Genomic DNA, 23,833 nt, shown 5'->3' on the forward strand with positions numbered 1-23,833 from the left:
TATTCATTTCCTGCAGAAGTTTTTATTTACGTCTCCATCCGCACAATTTTTATAAGAACTCGCGCAACTGAACCACTGCCGAAATTAAACGCTTCAAGTGAATTTTAACACTAAATTTGTTATGTAGCCACAACTGGTTATATACCGCTTGTTATATAAATAACAATAATTAATTAATTTTCTGCATTTCCGGCCGGGCTGCCCATAAACAATACGAACGTTATTGTTATAAAACTGGCAAAACCGAAAAATGCATAAAATTTGCGTTTGCCAAAGTAAATTAAATGTATTATGATTTTATCTCGGTGTCGGGTTTAGGATGAACGTCGAAACCGAAACTGGGAATATGACTCGTCTTTCCTACTAGACCGAGACTTCTTTTCGATCTCGTGGAGACATCACCTAGAGGGTACCTCCTGGTATGGGCAGCAAATCTAATTATCTATTTACGTCGTTAAGATCTGACGCCTCCCTACTGGAAGTGATTACAAAATGAAAAATATTTTTAAAAAATTTCTAGATTCGGGAAAAACAGAAAACTGGCATTCATCAATAACATTGCAGCCAATTTCGAAAAATTGAACAACTTTATTACTAACAAGGTTGAACCTGTGTGTGGGTCAGTTAGTTAAAAATGGTCGTTCAATTTTAACTTTTTGTTCACCGTCATGTATTTAGCCTACTCAAAACTCGCTTCTGGGGCATAAGTGGCTTAACGCAATCATATAACGAAACAAACAGGGTCAACAACGTCACCGGAAATACAATGGAAGCAGATTTGATAAAAAAATTCGGTTATTTTCAAAAATACGTTATATCTATTGAACCAGATAAGGTATCGCAAATAACTCAAATATGCCTCGAGGTAACACGTTCGCCTTGATATTCCTTGCCAGGAAAGTCAATTTTGATTTATTCCCTCAAAATTTTGTTATGAAGAAATTTCAGTAAAATTACATATAATATTATATTTCAGCTTTGTATTTCTAAACAGACTTTCGACTATCCCTGTAAGTTAGTCGAACAGTGAGATTATCCGATATGATCTGACTTCTAAACTGATTTCTAAACTGAAACTAAATCCAGGAGAGCATTTTCGAAATTTCAAGTTTGGAATTTGGTACTAAAATTCACTTAGTGTGATGCGTTTGGCCCATAATTTAGTTCACTTATGGCCAAAATAGCGTAAATTGTTTCAGTCTCTTGCAGATGAGATCAAAATATTGGCGGCTAAATATGTCTGAAAGCGAGGGAAGTACAGAAAACTGGGAGTATACTAGTGAAATGAGGACATTGGTAAGCAAAGAATGGCTTGTATAAAATTGAACACCAAGCTTTAGTTTCAAGGAAAAGTCCTTTGGAAATGGAAAATAGTGCTACTGGTTGATAGAAAAACTGCGAAAGAATATTTTGAAAAATACCAGTTATAAACCGATGACTTACTATGATAATTCTTTGGGAAAGCTCTTTGAAATAACAGTGGACGAGCAACTGGAACGACTAAAGAGCTGTAAAAATTTAGCGTACAATAGCTTGATGTGATTCAAATGTCTTATTAAAATCCTCCGAGTATCCGGGACACATACATATACGCTAAATTTACCATACCTACTCATTTTAGTCACATTCAAGTGCAATTGGTTTGAAGGCCGGTTTTTCAAACTCCTGGTAACCACGCCAGCAAGATACTTTTCGCGGTAATCGAGATTTTCATGAATGCTTTCCTCTGACTTCGTCGTTACTATGGAAATCATTTTGCTGGCAAAGTTACTAGGACTTTTAAAGATCGACCTCAGGTGGCTGCGGGTAGTGTATAAGTTGCATAAACGTGACCAAGGTTTCAGCTTCCCCTTTGCAAAGATTTCCATGTCAAGTATTTGTAGTAGCATGCACACAGACAAGCACAAACCAGCTTGATATTGCGTTTTTGGTTGTATAAGTTGGCGTTTCGGTTTTTGGTACCCAGTACTACGTTCAAGCAGCGCGAGGTGTCGGATTCATGTTTGTTGCTTATGAAATAGTTTTCATGGCATGACGGATGCAGAAGATAAACATTTGCGAACGAAGAACAAGAAACTGAAAAAATATTTGGTTTTTAAGAGAAAATATGGCCTAACATAACTCTAAAAATAAACTTCACGCTTTATACGTATTAGTGTGTAAGGTGAACAGGATTGTCTTTGCCCACAAAATAATAATGAGTAATAGATGTTCCGTGGGTCACATTCAAATGATAATTGATTGCAACATTAACGACAGCATGTTGATGAAGCGCATACAAAGACCCGTTGATTCGACTATAGCCATAATACATTGTCGAAATGCAGGTTATAAACTCTGTTACATGTAGGGGCAAGAAAGTCCAGGGCCGTATTTAAAAAAGTGATTGATGAGATAATAATAAGCCCATGTTTCGGAGAGGAAAACACTAATAAAATGTATTAAACTTTTTTCGATCTCAAAAAAAGTGAAAACATCTTGGCGATGCCGTTAACGGCATATTAAAAATCTCTATAAACGGCAACTTTTCCCCCATTTTAAATTGATTTCACATCACGAGCAAATGCAAGTTCAAAAGTTAAGCAAAATTTTAAGTTTGTTTTTCCTATCGATTTATCAGGATGGTATACGAGGAAACAAATTTATCTTCCTAAACTGTGGTTGTCCCAAATATTAGTATACTGGCATTTATTATCCAAGCCTAACTCAAATCCACCGCTCCAGCATGAGGAGTGAAAACAAATCGTGTGTACGTACAATGCAGCGACGAGCATGTATTCACATTAAACCCCTTTTGCGGCTCCGCGCCATTTTCATTATGAATTTGTTTTAATTTCTTGCTGCATGTAGGCCGTTGAACGTTTTTGTTCCAACGCTCTGAATAATTAACTTACCACCTTAGAATCACAATTCCGGTACGTGTGCCACACATCAATGAGATCTTACCCTTTTAAGTTCCAAGCTCAGCTCTTAATTAGCGAGCTTATATTAACCGCCCCTACGATGTTTGCCAAGCATTTACAATACCGATTTAGAAGCTAGTCAACCCCCCTCTTTTTCACAGAATACTGATTAAACTTTGTACTGGGGAAAGAATTTACTTCCCTCGATTTATTCAGGCCTCATCCCCATAAAAACATGCTCCTTGATTGGTTGGGAAACTTAAAATACTAATTTGGATGCTTTTCTATAATAGCACTTTCTTTTACATCGACCCTGATTAAAGACATAGAAATGTGTAATCGGTCGATATGTCTTTCGTCATGGGTGTTGTAGCCAAAGCAGAGTTGTAGGAAGGTGTATGCAATTACAGGTTAGGCATTACTGGCCGAATTAAAGGAATTATTTCAATGTTATTATCCTCTCATCTTCTATTCCCGATTCTGCCCAATTACTATGAATCATAGTAGGGAATTTGAATTATTTAAATAATTTAGTATAAATTTTTGCATTTTCCACATTCTATGTGACTCCAGTTTTCAAACTCGTTGAAATAGCAAAAAACGGTTTATTCTTTCCTATAGGTATCAGTTCTGAAAGATTGATCACAATATGGTGAGCAATTTATTAAGATACAAGTTTCATAAGGTAGGTTATTGTCGCACAAGTTCAAGTTTGCGAAACGGGAGCGAAGTTTGCAATTGGACATGTGCGATAATAAACGTTACGAATCGTGATCGTAATTAATCTTGATATATTCACCAGATTGTGGGGGATTCTACTCATTTCCTATTCAGATAGACTATTCTCATCTTTAATGGTTTTTGGAATACTGACTCATTGATTTTTAAACTGTTCTTGTTTTAACTTAGTTTAATGCACTGTAGCTGTATAACGGTTTGAATTAGGCCAGATCGGGCGCCGTACTGTGTTTTGCTTAAGTATTCTTTTCACGAAAAATGACAACCTTTTCATTCGACAACAAACCTTGCAAGTACATATCAGAAATTTACTTTAGAATATTTCATAATCTAAACTAACACCTTGTATCTGTATGCATCAGCTATAAAATAAGTGATAAAATGTTATGAGATAAACTGATGAACTCTTAAAGGGAACGAAACGTTGCTGGGTTGAAAAAGGTTGAGGAATAAGTTGCAAACATTGAAAGACATGCCGGATGTCCAAGCGAACCCTGGACATAGGAGAATAACATGGGAAATTGGTTTTTATTTTTTTGTCCCTACGCGGATTATCCAATTAAAGTACTTTTATGTGGAAATCACTCAAGACTGGCTATCATTCCGCAATTGTTTTAATCTTCCAATTAGAACCGTTTTGGCTCAAAACGCCTCCAAATTTTAAAAATTTGAATGTCCCACGTAACCGTTCGAGGCCACGATTGGTCAGAGTCAAGGTCAGAATTAAACAAACACAGAGTCGCCAACAGCATAAGCGTGAAGTCCCCATGTTAAATGAATTTTCTCTTTTTGTTAATCTCTAAGTAATTTTTAACTATTTACGAGTTAATTCCGTCGGTCGCGATTATCACTTATAATATGGCGACTCTGCAATGACTAAATTCTGTCGTTTTGGTAACTGAAGTTGCCTATCGATCCAAATGAATATAAGTCACTGAAACAAATGTTCCTGACAAATCATGTATTAGCCATAATTTTTCCAGTGATGATTTTACAGAACTCCATACGGTGAAAGAAGTTTTTGCTTCACTCCCTTTTTAAAATATCTGTGACCTCCTTTCCGTAAGAGGGCACAGTAAATTTTGCAACACCAGTTTCTTGGCTGATTAGCCTTACGCTTTTGCAAGAATCGTCGCTTATAGCAGCAACAACAAGTTTTGCAATATGTTTATTTTGTGGAGCTGCAGCTTCATGTCACCGTTTACACTCACAAGAGCATATCGGACTGATACTCCTAGTTTCTTCAAACCGAGCAACCAAAGATTGGAGAAAGCTTATTGCTAGTATTGGACGGTTAGAAGAAAACGCAGAAAAGGTGTAGCGATCTTGAACAAAGGAATTACTGGCCCAGTATTGTTTCAAAACAAGTTTCTTTTTTTCAAAATTCATAATTGATGAGATATTAAATGCGAAGAAAATTTGAAAATGTAGAAAATAATTATGATTGTTGATAGAGAAGAGCAATTGTTTTTTGCAGTTGTTTTTTGTCATGGCCATGATGAGAAAATATAAATTAATTAAGTCTTTACAATCCGTAAATAAAAGCTTTTTGATAGAAAGATTTTTATTTTCAAAATGTCTATACACAATTTTTCAAAAATAATCATAACAGGAAATAAATATTCTGTATTAAATTTAAAATTTCCTGCGGAGATTCTGTCTAGTGGGTAAAGAGGGGTATAAAAGATGGGTATAAAAGATATAAATGATGTCTTTTATTATCATAGATTATTAAGAAACTTGTTTATTTACTGTGAGGACGTCAAAGCAGATCACATGATAATTATCGTCAGGTTTTCCGCAGATTTTTCACTGAATTATCTCGTAAATAAGTTAAAAATTGCTTAGAGATTAGCAAAAAGAGAAAATTAATTTGACATGGGGATTTTGCGCTTATGCTGTTGGCGACTTTGTGTTTGTTTAATTTTGACTTTGATTATGAACAATCGTGGCCTCGAACGGTTACGCGGGATATTCAAATTTTTGAAGTTCGATGATGTTGTGAGCCAAAACGGCTCTAATTAGAAAATCGAAAAAATTGCAGAACGATGGCCGGTCTTGAGTATTATGACCTCCATGTAAAAGTTTTTCAATTAGGCAATCCGTGCAGGTGCAAAAAAACAAAAAAACCGATTTCCCATGTTAATCTCTTAGGTCGAGAGTTCCTCTGGACACCCGGTATTTTCCTTCCTCTGAATTTAGGTTGTGGCATTCAATTTAAACTATTCATACTCTTCATTTACGAAATTGGCTAAAAGGTTCAGGGAAGTATGTGGCTGAAGATATTTAATGCTCAGAGTTAACCCCGCCACCAATTCAGTGAATTTTTGTAATGTCTCCTGACATAGAAGATTCCGTGTAATTGGAAATAGGTTAATGTGGCTGGGAAAAGTTAAATAAAATAAAACTCTAAATCGATAGTAGTTAAATATCCCGCATCTGGCCTTCTTATTTCAACTTAAAAACAACTTCGTTTAGTGTTAGGAGTGTATGGAACAAACATAATGGAGTTAATGTAAAAGTTTGTTGCGTCTCGATTTAGCAAAACAAAAGGAGACCGTCACCTCGCAATACTAGACTATAACAATAAAATCGAACTTTACAGAAAATGACTTACCATTAAACAAAAGTAATAGCAAAATATAGAACAGCTGTGGGTAAGTGGAAATACTGCTAAAAGTTTGTGGCGTATGCATGATTGCTCGGTTCAATCCACTCCAGTTATTTGGACTGCGACTTCCATGGCCCTGCAAAGGACAGAACAAATTGAATTCGATAGTATCTTCTTATGGTTACAGGAAGTTCTTCGAATTAATATTCAAATATGAGAACGCCTGTAACGGAAACGTTAAAGCAATTGTATCTCAGCAGAGTTAAGTGTTATTTCTTAGCCGCTCGGGCCTTAATAAAGACAAATATTATTTTCCTCTGGGAGTTTTGCAACTGCTACAATTAGTGCTCATCTATTAGAAAAACGTTCTCAAACTTACAATGAAAGTTCACCCCCTTGATAAGTGATATCTTCATTAATATTCTGACAAAATTAAACATTTTCTTTGTCAAGCCTTTAGGATTCTGTCCCCATTAAACGCCGAGATATTTTATTTGATCTTATCATTTAATCGAATTTAATCCTTCTAGGTTAGGTACGCAACGTTAATTTACAATGTGTTAAATTTATTTCATCTTGAAGCTCAAGAACAATGACTTAATTTGATGTGTCAGGCAAACACCTTTTTCCAGTACTGGGAAAATGTTACATTTCTATTATTTCTATACATTATTATCCACACAGGAATTCGCACAGGGATCATTCACTCATAACCAGAAAAAGATACAGTTTATTGCTAATTATTCCTGCTTAAAGCATACACGAGGAGACAAGAAAAACCTTTGTAAAAATGAATAAAATGGACAGTTGTGGCACATTTATGATATTATTTGAAGAAGATATTTCTGCTGAAAATACAGAGAATCCCTCTTAAGGTTCTTTCAAGTTAATGACGGTTAGAGAATCGTCCTCATGCCAAAGACTGTCCTCCCACATAAAGCTGCACATTAGTCTTCATAACGGACAGATTTGCAAATCCTCCTCACTAATAAAAACATCTAAAAAAATCCTAAGGGTTACTTCTAGTCAGGCTACGTTGTGTGTAAGTTAGCTAAGGTTATAGGGAAGTGTTCCCGTGAAAGTTTTATAGAAACCTAACTCAGATCATTTCTAAAAACTCTAAAGGCTAATTAGGTTTACTAAAGGTTACAGGAACATCTTCCAGTCATAAGTTCGGTGCAACCCTCTTAAGGTCAGTTCAGGTTATCAAAGGTTAAAGTTTTGTCATGACAGAAAATGTATTTAGAAGATTTCTAATCCTGGTAACTTAAAGCAGCAAATACGTTTTCCTGTTAAACAAGACGAGGAGGTCTCTTAGGATTAGCTGGGTTTATTAAAGGGTAAAAAAATTGGATCTACTAATGAAAAAGTTCTCATCAAGTTTAAGCCAATTTAAACAATTTTTGATACACCTGGAAAATAGGGAACTTTTGTAGACATATCACTGTAGACTTTTTTCAGTACAAACTGGCGTATCAAGTTTGATTAAAATGCTGCAAGGCGTTTTAAAAGCAACGTTTTTTTACTGGAAATTTGAGTTAAATGGGCTTGTTTTCACCTGAGGATTTTACAGCGCCTTTTCGTCCATATTTTTTCCAAAATTCGGCAGTGATTAAAATTAAATTATTTTTCAATTGTAGTTACATATTCAGGCTTGGTTGCTAACAAAATTGAAAATTTAAACGAAGCGTTTTATAGATAGAACTTTCTTGAAACAGAACTTCGTTGGGTCCTAAATTAAACATTAGTGAACAATGAAGTGAGAACAAGAAGAGTCCGCACTGAGAAAAGATAAATTATTTTAACTTAATGCGGCTCTCCTTTTTAATTAAAAAATAGATTTTTCGCCCCTACTCTTTTTGAAATAACCCTACTGTTATCCTAAATTTTAAGACGGAAAACGGGATGACATAACTAACCCGGCAGGGAATGAAAAATGAAAACCTTGATAATTCGCTCGGCAAATATTTATTCGTTTAACTTAAAAGCCACCGCTAAAAAGACTCTTCCTTCAGGAAGTTGGAGGTTTTTAATTTACGAATAATGTGTTTCCTTTATTTTTCTGTTTGCAAAGCTTACCCAAAAATATCTTGGTTTTAAAACGTTGAAATTCCTCTTCAGAATTACAGTTTTTTAACCGAACCTCATCACTTTCATTCGTTTCGAGAAGTGACAAATTCTAATTGAAATTCCTAAGCTTTCAGTTAAACCGAAATGACGCATGCTAAAAACTTCTTGCACCCCGTAACAATTTTAATTGGCTTCCAGAAATGATGTTTTAGCAATGTTAGGATCATTTACTGAGCTGAACGTATTTTCTCGCATTAAAATGATTTTAGTTGCGGAAGTCGGGCTGCTTTAATTTCCAATAATAGCAGAAGCGTAAAAACGATTTGGGAATTATGTTAAGAAAGTTTCCCGAGTGGCCTTTTTTTTATTATAAAGCACAGGCTTAATGTCAATCGTTTAGGAAGTTAATGTTGTAATAAGAGCTTTGTACCTTCCCGTTCAAAGGTGGTTAATATAATTTATTTACCACTGAAGATGTGGTACAATCATTCTGATCAATGCAATTAAGGTCAGATTTGTTTGAATTGGATAAAGTAGATATTAATTGATATTCAATACCCAATTATATCAACTGACAATAATGGCAATACTTCAGATCACAATTAATTTTGTTTCTAGTTATTTCGCCGATTAAATAAATTTGTAGACAAGAGAATCAGAAAAAAGTTTTCAACCGAGGAATCTTCGATAGCTGCCCTTGCAGAATAAAATACAAACAACCAATCCAGGGATGTTTGAACATTTCCTTTTCGTGTTAAGGGAAGATTCCAACTTCTGCCTGCAAATACATTTCCTGCGGCACGTATTTGAAACACATTACAACGTGTGGAGGAATGTTTCTCCCATTGGCGGAGGAGATCAGTATAATTTCGTTCTTGCAACAATTGTTTGAAGATAATGCCATTAGATTACAAAATTTCGCAGGAAAAGAGTGTTGGTACATACACAAAACACTTTGAACAGATTGAAAACTTACTCTCAATAGGAATATACAGGGGATTGTAAAATCTTCTTCAGAGAGTTCTACACGTTTTATTTTTTTAAGAAAACTCGCTATAGATCCGGAAATATTTAACTTCTGAAATATGTAGTGCTAAAGTTCGGAAATGGTTCGCATTCTTTTTCTACAGCTCCTAAAACATATAAAATATTCAGTTCATATTGCGAGTGAACTACTCATAAGAATATGCACGATATCATGTCCCAGCTGATGCTGAGAGTTTACAGGGCGACGTCGATTTTGAACCGGGTTAATTCGGGTACCGAAGGCGCACTTTGATTATCTGTGGAGGTGTTCGTTTCAATCTACTCCATGTATATGTTGGCCAACACTGGTGACACTGATCAAATCATCTGAGACCCATCCTCTAGTTCTGATCTAGCTCTAGTACCGATTTGTAAACTGAAAATAAGAACTTTGGGGCAGCTGCGCCATAGTCCCATCGCTCCTTCCACAGGCAAAGATGTTCGACGTCACATCTGCTCTCAGCCTGCCGTCGGCGTGATCTAATGATTCATCCTCCTGTATATTGATGTAAAAGCTTTTTACATTTATACTAACCTACATTAATAATTTGGATATTCACAATAATATTTTACAGAACCAAAACATTAAAAATTGGCAATTTTATGGTTTTTCACTGTGACATATAAAACTCTTCTCCACGCTCAAAGTAATTATTCCTTCAAAAACATTTAAAAAATGAATATATTTTATTGGTGATAATCTCAATTCAGTATTCACTAGGCAGCAAAATACGTTGCGTTTGGCGCGAGAGTTCGCATTAATGACAAAGCTTTAACATAGATATCTATTATTCTATCGAAAATAATTATTGAGGAGTGAAAGCTGGTTTCCAGTTTTAAATAAGCCCGCGAATAAAGCCGCCTATCCGGAAAAACGATCAAAACATTCCTTTCTAATTAAAATAAGCGCATTAACATAATAGTTTTAGTGTTACGTGTTTGTAAAGCTATAATTGAGACGATCCCTTTTGAATATTCATTATGGACTCTTTACGCGTGTGTTTCATACTCTCCAGGCCTTTGATTATTTTAACTTTATGCAGCTAAATCTCTAACATGAAGCGGCCCTTATACTGCAGAATTCAATTTATTCACTAGGAATTTCTATAGCTTTGGATTACGGGATTTCGAAGTAATAAGACAACAAACCTTGTGGAAATTATTGTAAATTGACAAGGGATGATTTTCCGCTCTAACCGTAATAATTTAGCGTGGCAAATTTCGTGAAAAACAAAAAAGATTTCATTCGGAAAAGCGACGAAACCCCCACAGAATCCCCGGTAGCACTTTTTCAAAGGATTCGAAACCAAAAATTAAATGTTTTTATTTGTATTTACAAAAGGGCTAATAAAGTAAGTGGATTAATGAAAGTCAAGGAGTCCAGACGGGCCGAAATTAATGGTATTAAAATTATGTGCGGCTTAAAAGAACTTTCTGTTTTCGAATTAAAAGCTTTTATTCATAAAAGGACTAAGATGGATAAGGATTCAAGTTTCGTGTCATACAGAAACCGAAAATATTGTCCCAGTTTGGAAAAGTTTTAAGTCCATTTGAGGTAACTGTTCAAAAACGAAGTGTACACGTTTCTAGTTGATAAACATAAACAAACAATTATATAGAACAATGAAAACTGGTGTGTCATATTCATTTCAGTTGTAAATTGTAAAGTATATTTGTTTTAGCTTTGGTGTGCTCTACAAACGAAACAGTTATTTCCCTACAGGATTAGTTCTGTGACCATGCCACAATTAAGAGAGTCTAGTCTAATGCTGGCGTGTAATTAAATTCTTCTTAAAATGTTGCTCCCGAGTAATTCCTATAGAAAGTTGTTTATAAAAGCGTAGCCTATCCACATATTTCCAAAACAAAATCATAAAATATATTCCACTTTTAATTAGTAAACCTCTTTGTTCGAACAGAAGCGTACCTAAGTGTAATTTTCACTACATTTAAACCGGGACACGACTCATACACACATATAGCTTTAGAGAAAATGCAGGGGGAAAATTAAAACATTTTGCATTCTCTAGGTGTGCTACGTGGGAAAATAATTTAGACCCGGAAATGTTCAATTTTTTACTTAAATTAAATAAAATTGTCGCATCCAAAATGCCCATACACCTACATTTGAGTACGTTTATGCTTATTACTCAGTGATTTGTATAGAACTAGCAACAAAGGCAAAATTGAATTAGGTTGAATCAATACGTTAACTTTACAAAAAAGTTCCTTTCGTGTCCGTACAAGTAGCAAAAAAGAAAAAATTGCCCTCATTCAAGAAAATCAACTTCAATTCCCCATCAGAAAAAGAACAAAAGCTTGATAATTTTTCAATGAGAAAACGAAAAAGGCGACTGTTGAATAGATATGCCCCCGAAAATCAATTAAAATAGTTGGAAACGATTAATTCACGGCGAGCTTTAATCAGTAGACAACATTAATTTTAAATTTGCGTGTTGTGCCGCTACTATCTTTACAGCTTTCAACTTAACGTTTACAGAGCTATGGCAAGGCCAAGATATATTACATCGAGGGTTGCTTGCTGCATTTAGATATGATTAGGGCTTTCCAGGATTTAAAATTATTCGTAAGTGTTCACATGCATTTAGGAATAATTTGTGGAATTAATCCTTTTGTCCCCAAATAAATCCGGCTATCTTATCCAATTTGATAAATTGTTTCATCTATTCGGTCTAGTTGCATAGTGATGACCACGAATGCAGTCACGATCCTTTATATAATGCGGAACAAGTGGAAAAATCTATAGAAGAACTAGATATAGTGGCTTGATAACATTGCGCGTGCCTTTGTGACGAGCTGCGAGTAAGGCTGCGCATGGCTATTCAAGAGATTTTCTACAAATAAGACAACATGTACATATGTTTGAAACTACTGATTAGAACGTACTGTGAATCTTTAAGGACACGGCAATTTCTAGTAGTATTTATTCGAATAAAAGAAATATTTCACGACGCTCGATTCTTAGGACCTGTGATTCTAACCCCACACAGTTTAAACTTAGCAATCGACTGTGCACTCGAGTAAAACTGGGGCTCCTTTTCACGTTAATGCGTTCAAATCCGTGTACCCACCGTGCACATCTCGATCCCTACTGAGGTTACTCGATTTTTTCCAAATTGTGTTTTTTCAGAATTGTAATCGAACTTCATTTAGCACCTGTTCAGATAAAGCTCATTATAATTCGATTTTTTCGCGCGTGAAAGGATTAAGTTAAAGTACGAATAGTGGCAAAATGGCGGAGAGGGACATGCGCACATTAAAAACGTAACAATCCTCTTCGTATTATTCGATTAAAGATTTAGAAAATATATATGAGTGATATGTGTGTCATGCTATAGTATAGAAAGTTTTGTATAGCAAGGACCAGCAACTCTGGGAAAGATCGACATGAATTCATTAATTGGGCCCTTATCAAAGCACATGTTCACTTAATTGAGGTTATAAGAAGAGAAGAATTCCGCAAATACCTTACCTGTCCGTGGCCCTGTTCAAAGCTTAAAAGTTCCACTAACAAAAATACTTATCTAGAATTAAATGGACGTCAAATGAACTGACACCCAGACAAACCGTACTCATCTCCGTTTAATTAACTTCCGAAATATCGATTTGCAAAAAAATAAATTAGCTGTTTGACGCGTCGAGTATACTTAATTAAAATTAGCTCGCACCACTGAAGAGTCCGGCAAACTTTGAGGGCACACATTTTTTAAAAAATTGTATTTTAGAGGAACTGCAAGGTTTCAGAGCAGTCGCGACTGATAAAAGGACCCCGCCTGTCACTCAGACAGTGTCAGGGTGTTCCATTACAATACTTTCTCAATTTCCTGATGTGACATTCCATCAGTGCGCCGCAACGAAGTAAATTAACAGAGCAACCGTTCTTTAACTGAGTATGTAGCTACATCTCTTAACTAGTTGCCCCAGTTTTCTTCTACGTCTGTCATAAGATGCTCAGTTAAAAACGACTTCTTGAACCTGTCGCTCGGACTTTAACCTCGATTTACTGAGTTTTCATAACCGTAGCTTATATGATTCACCATTCTTTTGTGCATTAAAAAAATATCTATCAGACATTTTATAGTTATGAAGGCGAGTTGCAGAGACTAGATGGTCGGCGCAAAAAAGGGCACCACTAAACGATGACCTGTCTGCATCAGTCTTTCCAGAGATATGCCTTACACATTTATAATGTTATCTGGCTGCTTCCGAGTTAATAGTGTCTTTACAGCCTGCGAGAGATTTACGGGACAAAGTATAATTCGCATATTACATTCCGGAAGGGACCTATTATCTTGGCGAGTCTTAACCATATACCCCGCTCTCGCTCTTTAATGTATACGATAAATACCTCAAAGGGATGAGGCATAATGCTAGCTGTTGTACACAAAAATGTTACATTGTCAGGAAGTGCCCTTCTTCCGTTTTGCTCTACTTTTAAGACTCAGGTAAAAGATCTAAAGCGGAAGGGAATCCGGCGAGGATCTTAACACTATCACTGCTAAAGTATCATAACTGTTGTTCGCGTACTTAACGCCTTCCTGCACGGTTTTCTCTTTTTTCTAAAAAAATGCTCTAAAAATATTTATCCTAAACAAATCAAGCAACTACAGGTTTTCATTATTTTGATTAACAAGAAGTTTTATTCCGCAGGAACCTTGAAAAAAGAAGTTTTTGTCTTTGCTCCAACAAAGAAATACTGCACACTGGATTTTGGCTCTGGGGCCAATATAATAGGCGGTTCATCATTATCCGAGTGTCTCTCCTCGTCACTACCATCTGATATATCCATTGGCTCATCTTTTATATCATAAAATGTTTTTTGGATCCATTTCCTGAAATAAACGAAAAATAAATGAAAATATGGTGCGGATATATTTATCATCAAAAAACAGCAAAAAATAGAGAAATATTTGAGCCTACTTACAGAAGTCCTCTTGAGAATGTCCAACCGTAATGTAGATATTTTTTGCAGTCAAATTTTCCCTAGAAACTTCCACGATACGCAAAGGTTTGTATGAAATTTCACTAAGCTGCAGAGAGATGTCGTTGCATTCACATATGTATGATTTTTATATGACTACCCATACATAAATAGTTTGGCATACGGCTTTAATTTATCATGGTAACGTGTGAAAATTAATTGTGCAAAATATGACCCAAGATGTGATAAATGGTCGTTTTCATCTCTATCGCGTTTTTTAAAATTTTTAAACGACTATCTTTTGAAATTCGAAAAACTTTATTATTAATCTCTTTTCTTCTTCCTAACCTTCTTTATTTTTACAATTATATTAACTACAATCACCTTACGCTAATTTTTTACGAATGTATCTCCAATGTGTTACCGTGTGGCTCGAAGTACTGGCACACAAATGAGATGCAACTATTTCCAGGAGAAAATTTATCGCCTTGCTCATTAAGGCGTAAAATTAGAATTTGCGTGAAGTTTTGGAAGTTTGTAGTTACGCCACTGAAGCGAAATCGAACAAACAGATTAAGAAAATAATGAATAATTGCTTCTATGGTAGCGTAAACAGAAATTGAAAAGAACAATCCATAAAAGGAACTGTAGCATTATAGGAATGGTAAAAAGGGCCACCGGGATGGAAAGGGGAAAGAAAGATCTTTTCGTCGTGTCCGTTCAGAAGCCGAGAAGTCGATTAACGTCAGAGGAAGGGAAGAGAAATATAGTCTAAATTGCTGAACATCCAAGTTCCTTAGCGGGTGAAAGAGAATTTTACACGCCAGGGTCCGTACACGCTCATGAGGATCCCATTTGTTTCATTTCCTTCAAATTATTTCTTCTGAAGGGGATATAATCTTAAAACTCTCCTTTATTAAACGTACCTTATGGTTATTTTAGGCTAGATAATTGATATGCTGTGTCAACTTTGTCAACGTAACATGAAATATTTTTGTGATAATGTCATACAACCCTTTATATCTCCCAAGACTTGCATGGATTTACTGGAACAGTGCTCTGGACGAATTAAGTTAATTATTTGGAGGTACTGATTTAAACAATACAACGAAAAATGTGTGATAATAATTAGCAAAATATGGTAGTTCAGGGGAGACCAAGTGTGAAATGAAGTAAAAATACCAATTAAAGTAAGGAAAAAAGGAGGTAAGACAAGAAAATAGAGCAAAAGTCAAAACTTTGAGCTTTAGATTTTTAATTTCGTTGTCGACTTCTTCAGCTCATATTCTTTGTTTCTTCGCCGTGTATCTAGCGAAATTTAGTTGCGATAAATCTAAAAAAAAAAAATCCAACATGCTAAAAAATTCAAACTTTTTTAACATTAAACGAAACCATCTGTAAGTTTTTTGGATTCCTCGCAAATTGCTTACCAATTCTCTATTATTTTTCTATTATTTTCAACTGTTTTCGAAATATCGACGTTTAAGATATCAAATTTTTTGCATTCCGACACTCGTAAATCCTGAACGGTTTGAGTTACGACAAAATGGCTTTTCCATTCCTATCTCAGTTTTTAGACACCTTTTTGGCACACGTTAAATTTGCTATTCAAATTTGCCTTGAAACATTAAGATAGGAATATAAAAGCAATTTTTCCATAACTGAAGCCGTTCGGAAACTGTTAAAAGTGCAAAAGTGCCACATTTCAAATGACGATATTTCAATAACAACGGAAAATGGGAATAGGGATCTTTAAATGAAACAAACTTAAAAATTTACGGAGAGTCTAAAAATGCAACAATAAATAGGGGATAAAAATTAATTAATCTCGATGACAAAAAAATCTCGAAGTACTTTTTTACGACACCCCGTGTGTTTAAAATTATGTTCAGCTTATAACGGGTCACAAAAAGACCCCGAAGTTAGCTGTGACCCGTAAACGTATTGAGTTGATTAATCCGTTTGATATTCATCATCAAACATCTGACTCATAGCAGTTAATAGATGAATTTATACAAGACGTATCTCTGATATTTCAAAGCTATTGGAGATTTTTTAGTGATCACCCTTTGCTTCTGCCTCCATATAGCTAGTTTCATATTTAAACACTTCTTCTATCTCTACGAAATTTTGAGGAAATTGCTGTCATATAAACTGTGTGATACCGGCATACCCCTTAAAGTTCCTCAAATTAAAAAGTGACATCGAAACCAGTTTTCAGTCGAAAATTACTCTTAAATGTAGAGGAAGTTATGCAGAAATTCCATTAAGGACATTGCGTTACCCGTCACCAGTTGGCCAGGAACTTCAGGGATTAGCTTTTCGATCAATAGTCATGGTGCTTTAAAGCGATGAATAAGAGATTTGGTGAGTAATGACCGTCGTCAATGGGAATGAACAGACTCAAGCACTAGAACCACCTGTCATACCAGGCACTACCTCACTAAAAGCTGTGAACATCAACAATGCAGGGTAAGCACCATCATTGAAAAGCACTTTCGAAGTCACAAACAGAATCAAAATAACCGCTTATTTCGGGAACTAAAGGCAACTAATGGCAACTCCAAGTTTTTTGACTTCAACTGATTCACGCTTAATATTATTAGGTAGCTGGTAAGGAAATGCCTGTTATAAATCAATGCGACTAGATAAATGTTAGATGTATAACACAATCTGCGAGGGTTATTTTTATAAACCTCTCTACTCCAAAACAATGAAACTTTTAATTAAATGCTTTCTCAACGTAATATATGACATCCGTGATAGGGTAATGATTTATAGCTTATGCCAGGATTATGCTGATGATCGCAATTTGAAAGAACCTTATCTGAAATTTGCAGACTTTAGTTCCATTTTATTTTACGTTAACCGTCGTTACATTATATTTTTATTGGACGGTGGGAAATATTTCAATTTCCTTCCTCCACAACCGATAATATTCCTTCTCTGTTTGCAGCTTCCGCTAACTCTTAATAAATTCATAGGACTCTCATTCTATTCGAGTTATAAATGAGGAGGTCCCTTCAAGTCCGATCCTGCATCAATCGTCAAGTAAAAATCCGCCATTACATTCTTTTTATTGACCTTATCCTTTTTTAAGCTGATGGGTTAGTATTATGGTTTTATATCAAATTTGAGCCCACACCAAAGAAGTGATGATAAAGTGAGATCAAATGAATAATGACTGAATTATGCAACATCAAAAGGGAAATTTATCTTTAAGGTTTTTTATTTAAAATAAATCTATTATATTCGTTTATTTCGCTTTTATCTTCTTACATCCCCCTTTCAGCTATGGACGATTTAGTGTTTTCTGCTGCTTCTTTATTTAGATTAAGAACATCACTTTCGAAAGGTAAGGGCAGGGGCGCTTCAGTTTAACTGACAAATAAACTAAAATCAATATTAAATCAATCGTGATATGTGAACAGAATGGTCCGTGAACAGGGGTCATACTACAGGGTGTCTCTAAAAGGTATTTACAACACTCTACCATAGGTAGCTGAGATCAAAATAAAAAGATTTAACCATATTTATTTTAGTGGTGGAGACGTAACACTATCATGACATTGGATTAAAACTGTTTTTTTTATTGTATTGAATAGTAAACGTCCTAAATAGAAGAATTATGAAGAAAAAAATGCGGAATATTATACTTAAAAAAATAATAATAATAAAAAATTGACAATTTTGTGCTATTTTTGAGACCTAACTTTCATTTGCAATAGGTAAAGTGCCTTTCAGGACTTGTGGAGTGAATTGGGGTCCTAGGTGGGGTAAACAAAACGTAATATAGGTGTATGTTTGGTTATGTTAGGTTGTACTCGTTTCAATGGTACATATACCAAAAATTGGAACGATACACAAATTAGCATGGCCCCTGCTCAAGGATGACACTAACCTAACCTAACTTAATCTAAGGTTGTGAAAAATCTAACCTAACCTACCATAACCTAACCTAATCTAATCTTATAGCCCCACAAAAGTATTCACTTATTTATATTGTTATAAAAGATTATATTTGCAGTGGGAATTAAGAACATTACTGAATTAAACAGTATAATAACGAAGAATGATACAATGTGCAATGATACAATATTGTCAATGAAAGTTAAGCTTCAAAAATAGCACAAAATAGTCAAATTTTTATTATTATTAATTTTTTAAAACACAATATTCCACATTTTTTCTTCATAATTCTACTATTTAGGTTGTCAACTATTCATTACAGTTTAAAAAAAAACAAAAAATCCAATATCATGATAGTGTTACCGAACACCAAAAGTTAATAGTTACCGAGCTAAATAAAAAGCTACTTACTAAATTACTTAAGCAACTATTTAAAATGCCCACCATTTACACGCGTACAAAGATTAATGCGACGAATAAAACTAAATAATAACAATATTAATAATATATTATCAATTAATGATACTTTCTTGGCAACTAAAAATAGTTGGTACCTGAAACTGAAAAAGTTATGCATTTTTTGTATAATACTTTACAATATATATATATATATATATATATATACAACAATATAATACTTTACAAGCGTTTCTCTCGAAAATGGTTGTAGTTAGCGACTTGATTAAGGTATACATTTTTAAACAAAAATACAGCGCAAATACGTTTTTTTACCCAAAAGTGGTTTACTGTTACACACAAAAAAGCGTAAAGGGCGTAAACAAGTACCTCATGTATGGTGTGGCGCCCTCTGCGATTTACATAAATTTTGTTTTCAGATATGAACTCGTCGTCCTGAAAAACCATCTTGTAGAAAATTTCATGAGTTTTCCTTCTACCGTTTAATAATTATGGCTAAAAATTGAATTTTACATTTCAACTTTGTCACCCTGTAGCTTTTTACATTATCAACTTATAGACTAAGGCAAATATGGTTAAATGGTTTTATTTTGATTTCAGCTGCCTATAGTAGAGCGTTATAAGAACCTTTTAGATACACCCTGCATAAGGGATGTGGTTTTGGAAAAGATTGTTGGTAGAAATAGTCGAAGGAAAACGCTACAGTGATCATCAAGAAATCTTACAGAAAAACAATTTCCAACAATTTCACATACATTAGCTTTAGTATAGCGGAATTTGCCTATTAATCAGAATATGGTTAAATCTCGATAACTTCTCAATCTGTCACATAATACGGAGACAAACTTCACAGGGCACACGCTTCCGAACTTCCCTTAGAAACGTATTAGTATGCAAGAGATAACATTTAGTTTCGCACTAACATGAGGTCACCCTTACTTCATAACTATTAAAAAGGGGCGTGAAGGGTACGGGTGTTTAATCAAATAAAATTGTGTGCTAGTGCAAATAAATTATATCAGGTGGTGTAATTAAGCTTTGCCCTAAGGGATAATTCACAATAAGTCATTTTCCTATCGTTAATAATCGTAAGAAGGGCACGGAATACATTTACGTCAACAGATAGTACAAAAGGACGAAAGGGAGGCTTTTTTAAATAAAACGAAATGACTTGCAGAGGCCGAGCAGATAACACTTAAAATTTTCTTAGGGGCGGAGTGGAAAACATGAACATTTTCTGCAGATGAAAGATTGATGATTGTCCTAACTATAGGTATTGAATAGTGACTAACTGGAGCCATTAAATAATAAAAACGGCCATCTATCGCAGAAAGTCGATCCCAGCAAACAGAGTGATAGCTTTAATCATCTTATGTGCGAGACTGCCATTTATTAATTAGAGTGGATGTATATAAACCGTATGGGAGGGCTATATATATAAATGGAAATCTCTACATTTCAAACGAATCCCGCCGATTGATGTTGAGTGTTCACAGGCCGGTTTGCTTACACTCGCAAGCCTATGGATTAATAAATATTTTACCACGATCCTAGCGTTAGATATTACTTGAATAAACCTAATTTCTCCTCCGGCTTGTTTTCTGTTGGTCGAGGGGGAATGCGGTTTTTGATATTACTTTATAACTGCATTTCATACATCTAACCATGATTTCAATATACATCAATTTCCCGGTTAAACATGGCCAATTTCCACTCCGGAATTCCTCTAGTTAGGCAGCGGTACAGACCACAAGTTTAGCCAAAAACTTAAGCCTTAATGAACTCCGCTTAATGAAGACCCATTGCGAACCTTCATCTTAAAATCTACCTGCAGTTAAATAGGAGATGTTGGCGGATAAATAATTGAATGAATGTACGGTCCAAATGACATGTACGCCCTTAACCGTAAATGAGCCCGAAAGATTAACACTATATAAATGTAATGTAGGAACTAAAAAAACATTGTCTATGGCATTATGGTTTCATTTGCGGAAGTTTCCACGAAAATGTTCGGAAAAAACGATATTTCAGGGGATTTAAAGAGATTTCCAACAGCATGGAGTGTTCAAATATAAAGAAGAATAATTAAATCCATAAATGTTTTAATTGAAGACAACCTACAAGATATAGCATTGTATTTTTAACGAACTCCAGAAAACTCTCTAAAGAAAGCTTCTTTGAACTGAAATATGCTCAGCATTAACCATTTTTGTTAATTAAAATTAAATAAGTATAAGCCCTCAAAGTTTGACAAACAACAACATTTTGAACCAAAAGATTATAATCGTGTGGATTTCCGCTAAATGTGGATGAGCAGTTTTTCTCTGTACAGAACGTGTTGATAATGCGTATTTTAACAGCCAGTATATTCAACCATAAGACTATACGTTTTTGGAATCGGAAAAATAACTGTTTCGGGGAAAAAATAAATTTCCTCCCTCCCATCGAGTCATCATTGAAAAAACTAAGCTGACGTCCATGGACAGCTGCCTTCGCAAACTGATTTCATCGCTACTTCTTCACCAGAGCTATTGCGAATTTGTTCCAGGAGTAGGGTGCAGGCTCTAACTAATCCAAGGAGGCCACTTGAAGGAGTACTTACGAAACTTCTACGAGAGACGTCTCCTGGACCTTACGCCATGGGTACTTGGCATTACACATCATGTCCAGTACTCCAAGAGCACGTAGCTTATGTGACCGTAAGCTCCCGATGTTCAACTTACGATTGACCTTTACCTAATGCACCGGACAACAGAATCTTCCATGTTCAATCCATTTGCTATAATTTTTTTTTAATTACTTCCACAAGCCGTAGTACATAAGATCATACTCTGCGCATTAGCTTACAACTTAAGATTTGAAGGAACTATTCCGTAGAACTTTTTTGTTATTTAAAATTTTTATACAACTCACTTTGCAAGATTGATTTCAGTCCAGTTTGCGTTTACATACATTTATAACCGAATGAAAACTAATTACGTTTATTTAATAATTGGTCAAAGCTGAAAAACAATTTGGTATTTAGCTACAGGTTAATCAAAATTAAGACTGACAGTGCGACTCTAATTATAAAAGTGTGGAATTACTGCAAAACGGATCGAAATTCGAAGTTATGGGAAGATATTTTGGAAACACGAACTTGTCCTCTTCTAATAAAAAGAGAAATTATTAAATTGCTGCTCATCAAAAAGTTACGATTAAATTTAATCGAATTTGAACGATTCTTCACACACCCTCGCTGTAGGGCTGCAAAAACAATGGATAAAGTAAATCGAGTTTGAGTAAAATGATAGAAGGCATTTCCAAACTATACAGGGCGACCGCCATGCTTCAATGGGATAACGTTTAAAGTCTGGGATTAAAACCCTCAACAGAACGTCATTATTTCTATGACAAGTTCCATAGGGATTATAAATAGGCATTGTGGCTACGACAACAATATTCCATCTAATTCTTTAACACAAACTTATGACGCATTTAAATATGAACGCAAGAGACCTAATGAAAAGATAAACCTCTAGAGGAGACTAAACAAAACCGTAAATTCCTCCTATAAAATACCCTTTAATTAAAACAGGTAGGAATTTTTCATGCGCTTTTACTTTTTGGGATATGCAAATCCTGGTGCAGTATATTTCATTTTCCTTGTTGCAAAAGATATTGTTTCAAACTTGAAGCAATAAACCTAAAAATGAAATGTGCAATACTACTGTTGTTGCTTTCAGGTTTCATAGCTTCAAACATGATTCTAGTCAGATGGTTTCTGCCTTTTACAAAAAGCTTGCCTCGCGTTATTATTTCTTGTAAATGATGTTTGTATAAAATGTACTCGTCTGTTTAAAATGAGGAAATGAAATTAAACTTCTGGATTGATGTGTCTATTCTTGTAACGTCCCACCTTTTAGGATAAATTTAACTCAAAGACCATCCCAAAAATAAAGTTTTAAAGTCACCTTTGCCAGTGGTGTTTCCAATTTTATTAACTATAAAAATAGACATACGGGATTCACTTACAATTTGAAACAAAGTTTTGCTCAGCGTTCTCAGGAATCACATTGGGGAGGAAATCCGGTCGAATATTCAGACAATTTGCGAGGAGCTTATTTTTTCTGATGTTTAATCCAATCAGACCTGGCATATTTATTTATACGGTCAGCAAAGCACTAAGCTTGTGCCTAACCTTAATTTCACCTCTCAACAAAAGAATATGTAGCAACGCTCTCCATAACGTTCCCAGCAATTCCACAAAGTGTTTCTTTTCTGGAACTAATTTAATCATGTTTTCTTTATACGAATAACCTGCTTAAAGCATCATGTTAACATAATCGTATTTTATTGGGTTCCCGCTTGTTTTATGAGTTAGCGCAACTGAGCAACAGTGTCTTAATCCAACGTTTCTGAACAAATTTGCGTTATAAACCATTGAATAGTGCAAATAATTTTTTTCATCTCATGTTTACAATATCGTAATTTGTCCCGTTTACTTTAGCCAGCAATTTAGTTGCAAGCAAAATTAACGATCGAAAACCAGGTATTTTATAGAAAAACCAACTGAAAAATATATCGTAAAAAGCTTCATCCAAATCGGCAATGTCACACCAATTTCCATTAGCGAGAGTATTATTATTATCGTCTAAATGTTGATCGTTAATTGAAATCACTATGGGACTAATCTGACAAGTTCAGTTCAAAACAAAATCGTAGGTAAAAACGAATTAATTAATAAATGAAACGAATGGACACATTAATACCGAGAATTTCATTGGACCAGTAGGTTGGCAGGTTTTTAGCCTGACAGAACTAAGCTATCTATATCCTCCTCTTTCCGCAGCCAAGTTTTGTCAATTCAAATTTGAATTATTTTGTGACCGCATATGGCAATTTTCGATTTACAATGTTATCGCTTGCTGGGCCATTATAGTGACACTTCATTTAGTTGGACATTGCATAATAGTGCAGATTCGAAAAATATTGGTCTTTTCGTAGTTTGACCGTGCAAGAGCCAAGCACTTAAGTTTTATTACATGTGGGTTATATAAAACAATAGTTTTCGTTGCACGAGATGCATTTGCTAATGATCTGGTACCAATATTGCTAAAAGCTTTCAATGGCAAATTTGGTAAGTTATTCCCTTGATTATTTCCTATGTTACCATGTAATAAATGATAATATTCGTATCGCTTTTGGCTACATGTGGATATTTTGAATATTACTTGT

General features: G+C 34.9%; 1 protein-coding gene and 1 non-coding gene across 6 annotated transcripts in view; one reads left to right on the plus strand and one right to left on the minus strand.

Moving 5' to 3' along the window:
• Positions 1-23,833, minus strand: part of LOC136417244 (lachesin-like) — a 77,066-nt gene that overhangs the window by 28,667 nt on the left and 24,566 nt on the right. For all 5 annotated transcript variants that reach the window (XM_066402839.1, XM_066402842.1, XM_066402841.1 and 2 more), the window contains exon 3: positions 6,259-6,388. In XM_066402839.1, the coding sequence (XP_066258936.1) occupies positions 6,259-6,337 (79 nt within the window). In that variant the 5' untranslated portion in view covers positions 6,338-6,388. The remainder of the gene's footprint in view (positions 1-6,258; positions 6,389-23,833) is intronic.
• LOC136417344 (U6 spliceosomal RNA) lies at positions 18,111-18,216 on the plus strand. Its single transcript, XR_010752804.1, has one exon. It is a non-coding gene; the product is annotated as a U6 spliceosomal RNA (small nuclear RNA).

Source organism: Euwallacea similis, chromosome 27 (assembly GCF_039881205.1).
Source record: "Euwallacea similis isolate ESF13 chromosome 27, ESF131.1, whole genome shotgun sequence".
Taxonomy (NCBI): domain Eukaryota; kingdom Metazoa; phylum Arthropoda; class Insecta; order Coleoptera; family Curculionidae; genus Euwallacea; species Euwallacea similis.